This window comes from Pithys albifrons, chromosome 11 (genome assembly GCF_047495875.1).
Source record: "Pithys albifrons albifrons isolate INPA30051 chromosome 11, PitAlb_v1, whole genome shotgun sequence".
Classification (NCBI taxonomy): domain Eukaryota; kingdom Metazoa; phylum Chordata; class Aves; order Passeriformes; family Thamnophilidae; genus Pithys; species Pithys albifrons.
Window position 1 is genome coordinate 3,532,860 of NC_092468.1, and position 12,197 is coordinate 3,545,056.

Sequence of the window (12,197 nt, forward strand, 5' to 3'; positions counted from 1 at the left end):
CAGGATCACCCAGGGAGATGGTGGAGTCTTTGTCTTTGGTGATAATCTGCTGCCCAGACACAACTCTGCTTGAGCAGGGGTTGGACCAGATGCCCCAAGAGAGTGACCTCAGGGACAGGATGAACACTTTGGAGACGCCACTTTTAAGTGTGTTTAAACCCTTGTGTGTGACCATCCTTCTCTGAGCAGGAACAGAGGAGAAGGGCACAGCTAGGGCTGTGACCAAGCAAACAGTGCTACCTCACCTTTCCCCCCTGCGGCCAAGAAGAGGGACAAATGTGCTTCTGACTGTGCTTTTTTTGAGGAATTTTGCTAAATGCCACATGCCTGTGCTCAGGCTGAGCTGGGACAGTGATGATGGTGCAGCTGAGCAGGGAAGGGCAGGTTCAGTGCCCCAGGAGAGGACGCAGAGCTGTGCAGGTGGGTGCAGCTTGTATTTTGGGTGGTGAGTGATGGTCTGCCTTATAAAATGAAAGTCTGACAATTAATGCTCCTCCAACAGTCGGGCACTAACCCTGCCCAGCAGAGTACTTGACTCCTGGCATGCCAGCCTTGCTTCAGTGGCACCTCAGGGGTGTGAGTGCTGCTGGGCATGAAACACCTGTGCCAATATGTAGCCAATATGAAAGAGGGAGGTGACTTCTCTGGTGTAAGAGAGTCACTCCTGGGTCTGGGGTGGAGAAGGGAACAGTCACCAGAGCAGATCCAGTCTGTTACATTAAACATGTGGTAGGAGCTACTGCACAAACTCAGTTCTGGTTTCTGAAGCAATGCAACAAGACTGGATCAAGGACCAGCGTGAGGCAAATTGGTAGTGTTGGGGTTGTTCAGCCTGGAGAGAGAATGCTCCAGGGTGACAAGGAGGGAATGGCTTCATAGAGACAGAGGGCAGGGTTAGATTGGATATTAGGAAGAAATTCTCTATGAGGGTGGCACAGGTTGGCAGAGAAGCTGTGGCTGCCCCATCCCTGGAAGTGTCCAAGGTTGGACTGGATGGGTCTTGTAGCAACTTGGGACAGTGGAAGGTGTCCCTGCCCATGGCAGAGGGTGTGGGTGGTGATGGGGAGTGGAACTGGATTGTCTTTGAAATAGTGAGACCATGGATTCTAAGCCATGCAGTCCCAAGTGCATCTCCCCCTTTCCATACACCCTGTCAGCAAGAAACTAATGAGTGAGGACCCATTGTAATCTGTTCTTGCCTAATGGTCCTGTTAAGGAAATGGCTCACGCTTGTAGCAAAGTCAAAAAATACTCCTGCAGAGTTCTGGAGAAGTAAAATATTTCACAGAGCTGATAGGCCACTGAAATCCTCACCATTCTGAAAGCTCATCAAGGTGAAGGGTCTGCAGTTTTGCCAGGAATAGCAAAGTTTCTGGCTTTTCTAGCCTGAACTCCTCTGCTTAAATGCAGAGATGTTTGAGCTCAGTATTCCTTGTCTGAGAAGGGACTTCTGCTGTCTGCTGTCCTTCCAGAGGCTTCTGTTTGGGGGAGCCCCACCTCAGCACATGCATCTTCAAGACAGAACCAACTAAAGGATCATCCACTGACAGGCCACAGATCTTGAGGACTTGCTCACTGCATCTCTGCTGCAACAGGAATGGGGACAGTACTGTCTGCTGCAAAGAGGTGACAGGAAGATAGAGCATAAGTGTTCCAACAGCCTGTGGATTAGCCATCTGAGTCCCTACCAGTAGTGTTCCAACACCTTCAGGGTGTGTCCTTCCCGTGTCCTTTGATCATTTCTCTACATGTCAGAAAGTGTTTCCTGGAGTTACAGCCTAAGGCCGTGTTCCCTACATTATGAGCTGGAAAGATAAGTGGGAAGGGGTGGGAAAGGGGAAGAAACTCCACTGGATTCTCCACAAGAGCATCCAAAAGCCCAGTCTACCCCCTGCACAGCTTCCACAGCTCCTTCTGTCTCCTGTAACACCCAGTGTGTGTGAGTTAGGATCTGTGCTGCCTCCTGCTAGAGACTGACAGCTGATTTCTGGCAGTAATTTAACCAAAGTCTGGCTGACACTGAGAGCAAACAAGCTCTGTCAGCTGGTTAAAAACAACGCAGTCCAGTGGCACTCACAGGCAGCTCACAAAGATGACTCTTCCACCTCCTCCACTCCATCCTGGTTGTGGATGGAGCAGCACTTGGTGCAGGCTGAGTCAAGAACCAGTCTTGGAAAACTTGAAGTAACTTGGCCAGGGGATGGTGGGCTCAGGAATAAGAGGCTGAGAGAGTTTTATATCAAGATGCTATTTACTTTGAACAGTCATATTCAGCCACAGTATAACATGTCTAATCGATCCACATGAAAACACCTAAAACAGGTAATTAAAAAAACAATAAATGAAGATGCTAATAAATTAAGTACATTTAACTTAGATGGGACAATGGTCTTTGTGACAGCGGTGGCAAAGGCTGGATCTGCAGTCACTCCAGAATGCAAATGCCAAGTGAGAAAAATCCCTGTGGATTCCCCCTCCCTGCAGTGCTCATCCCACACAGGTTTGAGACCATACCTGAATGCCTGTGCTGGCCTCTGTCGCTCCTGGTGTCACAGGGACCTCCACCTTCCTCATCCTCACAACATGCAACACTTTCCTTTGGCTTTCACTGCACCACTGCCTCGTTCCTTCTGCTAATACACAAGCACTTTTCTATCTAATAATACAAAGCAGAGTCCCCAGAGTCCATCAAAGCCACATCCAACAGCATCTCGTGGCACTTGGCATGTATCAGTCCTTGCATGGAGGCACCCAAAGGTGACAGCTTTGCAAAAACAGAACAAGCTGCGAACATTTCAGATTTAATAGATTTAATAAGAGTCCACAGACACTAAAGCTCCACCTGGAATCCAGTGACTTTTACACCTTCATGAGAAACAGAAGATGGATCCCACCCCAAAGTGAAAGGTAAGAAGTCTTTGCATGACAAAAGCACAAGCAACGGTGACTTTCAGAGAGACTTGTTCTGTAGTGCTTAAATGCCTTGAAAACATCACCTACACCAGAGTGGAGTGTTTGCCATCCTGTGCCTTACATAATTCCTACTACAGGATAAAGAAATGGGAGCTGTGATACGAGAGTAGCAATTGAGTTCAGAGGAAAAACCACGCACCGACCCACAATATACCAACACCTCAGAGGTTTGGTTCTCCTGCTTTCCTGGACAACTGCTGCTGTTCCATGAGAGCTGCAGTCACTGTTTAGAAAGAACTGTGAGCAAAGTTAACACACCTGTGGGTGCCCACTGGTCTGAGACGGCTGTGCCAGCAGGGTGACACTGACGGCAGCAGGACAGGGGCTGTGCAGCCAGAGACACCAAGCACGTGGGGCAGGTGATGTCTGGGGGCCAGGGAGCCCTGGCACCCACTGCTGTGAGCCAACTGCACCATTGGCAGCTGCTGGTTTTCTCCCATGTATGCTGATCATCCAGTCCAAACGTGAAAATAAGGTGGCACCTGCCTTCAGGGCAGGTGAAGGTGTTACTGTACAGGTACAACAGAACAAGAACCCTCCCATGATGTGTGCACACCAGAGCACTGCTGTTGTTGGGTTCTCTCTAAGTAGGTTCAACTGGAACAGATTTGACCCTCTTCCATGGGGAAGGGATGTGATCCCCCTCTGCAGCCCCCTCACTCCCACCTTCCACACCGGGGCAAACGAGCCTCCTTGAGTCTTTGCTCCATCAGCTCCAGAGACTCCTGTTCCCACCTGCCCCTTTGGCTGGTGTTGCCAGCAGAGATCCAGCTCTGCCCCTGCATCAGTCTGTGTGACTGTCCTTCTCCTCCTTGGAAAGCAGCAGGCTCGACCTGGCTGGAGAGCTGGTGGCTCTCTTGATCACTTCCATCCACCTGCCAAGAAAGGATGTGAGAAATGCTCAGCCCCTCACTCACAGGTAATCTCATCCTTTGGTTATGAGCTGTACCCCTTTACCCAAAACTCCCAAAAGACATTTTCTTTCTTTCACAAATCTTCTAGGAAATTAACTCTTCAAATGGACAGCTTGGGATGTGGTAAATACCCTGCAGAATAAGGTTGCCATAGTCCAAGTAACAGCTCTACAGTGCCCGGAGCTCCAGAGAACTCCCACAGAAGCTCACCATGTTCTCTCCTCAGTGTTTTTCAAGGACAACAAGCTGATAATAATTGTTGCTTTTCTTACAATAAATTAGGAATTAGGTAACAGCCCTACTCATGTGGAAGAAAGCACAGCAACAGTGAAAAAAGCAAGACAAGCCCATTGTGAATTAGGCATATTTCCCCTGAAATCACTACATGAGCTCAGTGGATTTAAGAACTCAGTTAGGTGATACCTAAGGTACTCACAAGGGTGTGACTGTCCCAAGGAAGGGGGACATCTGTGACACCTCAGTGAAACCACATTCCAGAAGAACCAATAGGACCCTGCATGGCAGGACTCAGTGCAAGGGTTTTCAACAGCAAGTTTTTTGTCATACATTTGACACACAGTTTGGGCCCTGCATGGAAGACCCTAAGAGCAATTAATTGCAATTACAGAGAATAATAATAAAATGTAATTACAGAGAAAGCAGCCAAGTGAAAGGCAGCCCTGCACTTGTTACTCTCAGCCTTGTGTTACAAGTCCTGCTTTCAGAGATTGAAGAGTTAAAAAAATCTATCTTTGCAGAAACTGGAAATCTGAGTCCCAGAGAGATGGTGTGGCTGAGCATCCCACAGCCCTTCCTCCCTTGTACCTCCCTGGCTCCAAGGAAGCCCCAGACCCCTGGCACAAAGCACAGCTCACAGCCCTAAGTGCACACCCAGCTCTCCCACACACAGAGTTGGGCCCTGGCAGAGGACAGACCTCCAAATATCATTGGTGGGAAGAGGAAGGGAATGTTATTCCTGAGAATGTGCTGGAAGGTCTCTACTAGGAGGAAAGAGAGTTCTTGGGATGGCCAGCCACTGAGTTAACAGCAAGTTATACACCAGGACAGAGAAAACAAAAAATTACCTCTCAAAGGTGTATTTGCTCTCAGCCCTGAAGAAATACACGTGGGACTTGAACTGAAGCTTGAAGACATAATCCTTCTGAATCCCATCTGCCTCCACGGGGGAGCTGACCATGTAGCCAAGCAGGGGGAGGCTGGCCAGGGGATAATCATCCTGGAAGAGTCCAAAAGGCCACCCTCAGTGGCTGCCACACCGCTCAGCCCAATGCACAGGCACTTCTGTTAGGAGAGGATGGGAGGAGGAGCAGCCTGCCTCCTGTGCAAGGCCACCAACAGCTTGTCATGGAACCTTCCCCCAAATCCTTTCTCTGTTTGTAACACCTTCTGTTCCCCTGCCCGTTGCTACTCCCTGGGCTTCCTCTTCCCTCTCTGCACCTTTTCTGTGGAACTCCAAGCAGAGATCTGACAGAAAAGGTAAAATAACCCTCCCAAATGAAATGTGCCCTCAAGGCAAGAAGCCAGACTAACCCAGTTGTTGGGCTAATAACATGAAAAGGTTGAGCTGCAACACGGTTTGTTATGAAGCAGGTGCTGAATGCACCATGGGCAGGAATCCCTGGAAGTCTGTTGAGCTGAGCTGAAGCCCAGAAGGGAGAGAAATGGGCCAATACTGCCCAAATGCTGCCAAGTTCATCACCTCCCTCAGCCACTGCATTAGGAGACCCACAGAAGGTCAGTACCATCAAAACTGGAAATGCTGATTAAATTCCACAGGAAGGGCCCACAGCCTTTCAGAGATCAGCTTTGTTATGAATTACCTCCTCTTCCACTTGTCCTTCAAACAGCAGTGAGCTGCCCCTGGAGCTGAAAGCCAAGGACCTCCAAGTGATGCTAAACACCATCCCCTTACCTACACCTGCTCACCTGGTGTGTTTTGTAGAAGAACAGACAGAAGTTGGTGAAGACAACCCACAGTTTCTGCCAGCCATTGCTGTTCTTGAACTTCCTCAGCAAATATCCAGAGAGCTGGTTCTAGCACAGAAGGAAAAAAGAACTCCTGTGAGACAGACCACAGGCTGCCCTCCTGCTGCAGGTAAACAACCCAGGGCTGCCTGCACCAATCACTCCTGTGCTTGCTCTGCAGTGTAAAAGGCCCCTCAGGTTGGTGACAGTCACCAAGGTCCAGCCCCTCAGCCACCCTTTCTTACTGCACAGAACCCACTGCGTGAAAAGGGAAAGAAAGCAGGAGAGGAAACAGAGGGTGGCAGGGCTGGGGATAAGCAACATGTGGCAGCTACATAAAGCCAAGCTGGTGTGGAAATGGGCTGCAGGGAGGGGAACACCACTGCCTTGGCTCCAGTCAGGAGGAAAAGGAAACCTATGGCATGGAAAGACAGTGCAGATTCTGTATTTTGAAAAAACAGACTGGATACGTGGCAGATTTAAACAGAGAACCATTCTGTGAGAAATAAACAGAAGGTAATCCTGTCTCAACAAGGCAATAGTACAACTCTGCCACTGAGGATGAGCATCTGCACACCAGCAGTTAGGAGGCAGGACATTTTTCTGGGCATCCCATGGCTCCTCCCCACCAGCACAGAACGTGAGAGGCATCTTTACCTGGATCATGCACAGGTAATCAGACAGGGATAGGCTCTGGTTCCGGTACCAACAAACATGGGTGATTGTGTTGGGTCGTTGGGCCTGGCCCAGCAAATAGCGAGGAGGAAGCTCTGGAGAAACAGCAAGAGAGCAGAAAACTGAGCAGAGAAAGGGGGAGAGAAAGAGAAAAACAGAATGTTAGGGTGAGAGAAGTGATGCAAGAAAGGTGGCTGTTAAAGAAAAAAGGACTGCGAAAAAAAGGACGTTGTTAGAACACGGAACAGATCAGAGCAAGAGAAGTGCAGCAACTCACAGGTTCAATCCCAAAACCTGCAGCAGGGTGGGCTCCTTACCCAGGCCAGAACTGCCAGATGGTGCCTTTCCCAAGGGCATCAGCAGGGAAAGACAAGCCTTTCCTCTCCTACAGAAACCAGCTCAAGTGCCCAACTGCTGGACCCCAAGCCCAGGTCACATCTACAGCATTTCCCTTACCCAGCAGACCCACGTGCTCTTTGTATCAGGAAAATCCAGGACCTCCAGTGGCCAAACTTTTATCTCCTCCTATTGAACAAGTTTCTCAAGAGCAGGGCAGACAGGCAGGGCAGACAGCAGCACCACAGCCTGCTGCCCCATTGCTTCTGTCCACTTAGTGACCTCCTTTTTCTCTCCACAATATTTATGGTCCTTCTCACTACTGGAAGCCTTCCAAACATGCCAGCCTCTGGGAAGGTGTCCTACCCTGCCAAACTGCTGCCTAAAGTGAAACCACAGAGGCAGAGCAAGCAGTGTGTGCAGTGCTGAACTGACCTGGCTGGAAAACTGCAGGATTCAGTGCCCAAATGTCCCACCAGTGCCACACTGGGCCATGGCAAGAGCCAAAGAATCAGAGAATCACAGAATGGTAGGGGTTGGAAGGAACTTTAAAGCTTATCTTGTTCTACCCCCCTGCCATGGGCAGGACCACATTCCACTAGCCCAGGTTGCTCAGAGCTCCATCCAGCCTGGCCTTGGACACCTCAGCAGAGACATAATAAACAACTCTGCTCAGCCTAACATGATGATGCCATGAAAAGGCACTTGGCTGTTCAGCCCTGACAGCAAAGGAAGGACAGCAAAGGTTTATTCCTTCTGAACTGAACACCCTCTTCTTAATTCTGGGTGCAGCACAGCAGCCAACCAGAGCTCAGCACAGCAGAGCCAATCTCCAAAGGAAAATATCATGGATAGGTAACTTACAGAATCATAGAACCCCTAAGGTTGGAAAATACCTTCAAGATCAAGTCCAACCTTTGACCAAATCCCACTAAACCATATAATGAAGTGCCACATCCACACATTTTTTGAACACTTCAAGGGATGGTGACCTCAACACTGCCTGAGCACACTGCTCCCATGCTTAACCACTCTTTCAGTGAAGAAATTTCCCCTGATATCCAATCTAAACCTGCCCTGGCACAGCTTGAGGTCATTTCTTCTTGTCCTGTTACTTGTTCCCTGGGAGCAGAGTCCAACCCCCACCTGGCTCCATCTTCCTGTAAGGGAGTTGGAGAGGCTGAGAAGGTCTCTCCTGGGCCTCCTTCTCTCCAGGCTGAGCCTGAATTGCTCCTCATCAGACCTGTGCTCCAGACCCTTCCCCAGCTCCATTGCCCTTCTCTGGACATGCTCCAGCCCCTCAATGTCTTTCTTGTCATAAGGGGCCCAAAACTTAGCCCAGGATTAGAGATGTCTCACCAGGGCTCAGTGTAGGGAGATGGTCAGTCCTCCAGCAAGGAGGACACAACCCAAAGGAACAGCTCAGTCCCAGGATAATCCTGGGTGTTGGGGAATGGTCAGTCCTCCAGCAAGGAGGACACAACCCAAAGGAACGGCTCAGTCCCAGGATAATCCTGGGTGTCAGGGGATGGTCAGTCCTCCAGCAAGGAGGACACAATCCAAAGGAACAGCTCAGTCCCAGGATAATCCTCAGTGTCAGAGGATGGTCAGTCCTCCAGCAAGGAGGACACAATCCAAAGCAACAGCTCAGTCCCAGGATAATCCTGGGTGTTGGGAAATGGTCAGTCCTTCAGCAAGGAGGACACAACCCAAAGGAACAGGTCAGTCCCAGGATAATCCTGGGTGTGTCAGGGGACGGTCAGTCCTCCAGCAAGGAGGAGAAAACCCAAAAGAAGAGCTCAGACCCAGGATAATCCTGGGTGTCCTTTAACCTTTCCCTGCTTTGGTGCCCCTGCCGACACAAAGCCCTGCGGCACAGAGAGCGCAGTGTGAGCACAGACACACAGACATGCAGAGAGGGGACGAGCATGCAGTGAGTGGTGCTGGATGATCTGTGCTCCCCCTGCACACAGAGACGCTGCCCAGGAGGGGTGGGGGGCGGAGGAGGCCCCGGCAGGATGGGCAGAGCGGGGCGGGCGCTGCCCTGCGGTACCTCGACGGCCACACTGTGGTCGGCCATGGAGACGCTGGTGTTGCGGTACCAGCACACGTGCATGGTGGTGTTGGCACGGTGGTGGCTCTGCCTGTCCAGGGAGCTACGAGAGGAGTGTATGTCATCTTCGGACTCCTGTTCTAGAGAGACCTCATCAGAGGATCCTGGGGGAGGAGAACGGGGCAGTGGTTTAAGAAAACTGTGCAATACAAAGAGCAAGAGAAGCTGTGAGTCCTGAGAGAGGCTGTTCTCTCTTGCCATGGTCCAGATTTAAATATGCCAAGTTGAACGGGTTACACAGCTCCTACAACCACTCTGAGCAGATCAATCTGACTTTGTCACTCAACTCTGCCTGGGGCAGCTGATTCATAGGATCATAGGATGGTTTGGGTTGGAAGGGACTTAGCTCTTACCTCATTCCAAACCCCTTATCTCATTCCAACACCTTCCACTAGAATAAAATCACAGAATGGTTTGACTCAGTGCTGTGTCAAACCAAAAAAATGACCACACTTCATCTTGAGTTGGAGGAACAGCAGAGTGCTCCAAGAAGAAGGGATACTCCATGTTTCAGCACAGCCATAACACCACCAGACAGGCACAGGAATACTGGGCTGTAAGAGCTGACCTCCAAAGGCATCACAGTTTGGACAGAAAAAATCACTACATGGTTAAATTGAGAATAAGAGATAAATAAGGACCTTATAAAATTAACAGTTCTGCAATGGGAGGATCTCTGCTGCATTTAAAGCTACCTCAAACATCAGTCTAGGAAGACAAGCATATTTCTCTTGATTAAAACCAAAGCCCCATTAACTCTCCATTACAGTATGAATTATAAAAATACTTCATTTATGTCACCAAATTCCCAGCAGGAAAGGTGAAGAGGACAGGACAACTGCTGCTTTCCAAGGAGGCAGGAAACACCACTTACTGTTGGAGCGGTTGCACACAGAGTTTTCCAGAAGCATCTCGGATTTCTCAGTAGATTTCTTGGCCATTTCAATTGCCACATTCAGGTCTTCCATCCACTTGCCCATCTCCAGGCGTGTGCTGCAAGAGAATCAGTGGGAATGGGGATGCACCAGCCTGGAGCTGTGACTGGGTGCCCCTGTGCTGAAGGGAGGCACAGCTCACTGCCCACAACAAGGGGCAGGCCCTTTCCATTAGACAAAAAACCCCCAAATTAGAGTTCCTCCAAAGCAGGAGCTTTCCACAGAGGAAACTGAACTCATACAGCCTTCACCTCTATACTCAACCTTCAAAATAAGACTAAAATAACCATTAAAAACTTGGATTTACAGCAAAGAGAATGAGCAGACAGCTAGAGGGGCACAGAATATCCCTTCTGGAGCTTTTGGTCTCAAGGAGAGGAATCAAACATTTAAGGGATGAAGGGGTATGAGCAATGATTTTTTTTTGAAGGATAAAAGGTAACCTGAAAGACAACCCATCTTCTAGAGGGGATCTCACATCTCACAGGAGTAAAACCCACAGTGCAGGAAGAAGAGGCTTCCTTCACCCCTCACAGGTTCCATGACAGGATGAGAGATCCACAGCTCCTCAGTGTCTCTGTATCCACAGGTATGCAACAGTGGGAGGTGCCTTTAGACAGGGCCACATTTCTTTTTTAGGTTTTTTTTTTGGTAACCATCTCTTTTTTCTGAAAGTTTTTAATTTAGATTGAAAATTCCACACATGGTCAGTCTAAGCCCAGCAGCAATTTCTATTTTTGACAGGTAACCTTTGAGCTATTTCAAAGCTATGACAAGGTAAAAGCTGTATTTGTTTTTCCAAATTTAAGAATCTTTCAAGCACCTTTTGATGTGCATCTGCTGAGAAAAGGTTGATCTTAAAAAAAAAGGATATTTTCAGTTGTTATGCTGGAATTAAAAAAAACACATCTGCATATCAAAAGTATTGGTTCCTGTGCCACTTCACACCTGATCTGTAAATATTCTGTGTGGGTTATTTTTCAAGAACAGGTCATAAAGAAGTAAAAAACCCTACATAAAGGCTGAGATTTAGTGTTCCCACCCTGCATCCTCAGCATTCCCAACTCCATCTGCCTTTCCAGCAGACCTGCAGAAGGACAAAACCTCCTAAAGCTGATCCTGAGACCAGCTACAGGAGACACCCTAAGTACAATTCAGATAGAAAGCAACAAAAAGGCACCAAACTCACTGCCCAAGGGTTTGACTGAAAAGGGATTGTTTTAATCTCCAAGTCAGCTTTTAATTTTTTCTCTCCCTTTCCAGCTTCCTCCATCAGATCCTGCAGGACTAATTTGCATGTTCTGGAGTTTAATTCTTTTGGGTCTCTAAAATATTTGTATGTTTAGATTTCATTTTGTGCTCTGCAGTGGTTTGAAGGACAGCACTGGCAACTCCCAAGTAAACCAACACAATGGCAATGTTATGGCTGCTGTTATTTGGTAGTTATTATTGTTATTTTGGTAGTTTGGGGTGAGATAGAATCCCAGAACAGTCTGGGTTGGAAGGGACCTCAAAGCTCATCCCATGCCACCCCCTGCCATGGGCAGGGACACCTCCCACTGTCCCAGGTTGCTCCAAGCCCCGTCCAACCTGGCCTTGGACACTCCCAGGGATGGGGCAGCCACAGCTTCTCTGCCCAACCTGTGCTGGGGCATCACCACCTTCAGAGCCAAGAATTCCTTCCTAATATCCACCTTAAATCTAAAAGAAAACCTCTGTGTTCTGTTGCTCCTTCCCCCATCACCTCAGCCAGCTCAGGGACCTGCCCCGCTGTTACAGGAAATGCCACCTTAGATCAGACACCAGTTCAAGGTGCACATTATTCACCTCAGAGGTTCCTCCAGAAAAGTGAAGTTGCTTTATGAGATGAAGGAGGGAAGGGACTTCAAGTGGAGAAGAATGGAAGAAGTTCATAGAATCAAATCCCAGGATGGTTTGGCTTGGAAAGGACCTTGAAGTCCACCCAGTGCCACCCCTGCCGTGGGCAGGGACACCTCCCACCAGCCCAGGGTGCTCCAAGCCTTGTCCAACCTGGCCTGCAACACTTCCAGGGATAGAGCAGCCACAGCTTCTCTGCCCAACCTGTGCCAGGGCCTGCCCACCCTTATACCCTTTCTAATCCTGCCTTTTGTCAGCTTGAAGCAACTCCCCCTTGTCCTGTCACTCCAGGGCCTTGTAAATAGTCTCTCTCCATCTTCCCTGCAGGATCCCTTCAGGTACATGAAGGCCACAATTAGGTTGCCCCAAAGTCTTTCCTTCTCCAGG

General features: G+C 49.1%; 1 protein-coding gene across 10 annotated transcripts in view; it reads right to left on the reverse strand.

Moving 5' to 3' along the window:
- Nucleotides 1-2,237: 2,237 nt before the first annotated feature.
- Nucleotides 2,238-12,197, reverse strand: part of FARP2 (FERM, ARH/RhoGEF and pleckstrin domain protein 2) — an 81,788-nt gene continuing 71,828 nt past the window's right edge. For 6 of the 10 annotated variants that reach the window (XM_071566643.1, XM_071566645.1, XM_071566650.1 and 3 more), the window contains 5 exons: nucleotides 9,872-9,990; nucleotides 8,938-9,101; nucleotides 5,835-5,942; nucleotides 4,973-5,124; nucleotides 2,238-3,848 (listed from right to left, as the gene is read on the reverse strand). In XM_071566643.1, coding sequence (XP_071422744.1) covers nucleotides 3,758-3,848; nucleotides 4,973-5,124; nucleotides 5,835-5,942; nucleotides 8,938-9,101; nucleotides 9,872-9,990 — 634 coding nt within the window. In that variant the 3' untranslated portion in view covers nucleotides 2,238-3,757. Of the gene's footprint in view, nucleotides 3,849-4,972; nucleotides 5,125-5,834; nucleotides 5,943-6,530; nucleotides 6,671-8,937; nucleotides 9,102-9,871; nucleotides 9,991-12,197 lie in introns of those variants that run through there. The other 4 variants (XM_071566647.1, XM_071566646.1, XM_071566653.1 and 1 more) reach the window with 4 other exon arrangements.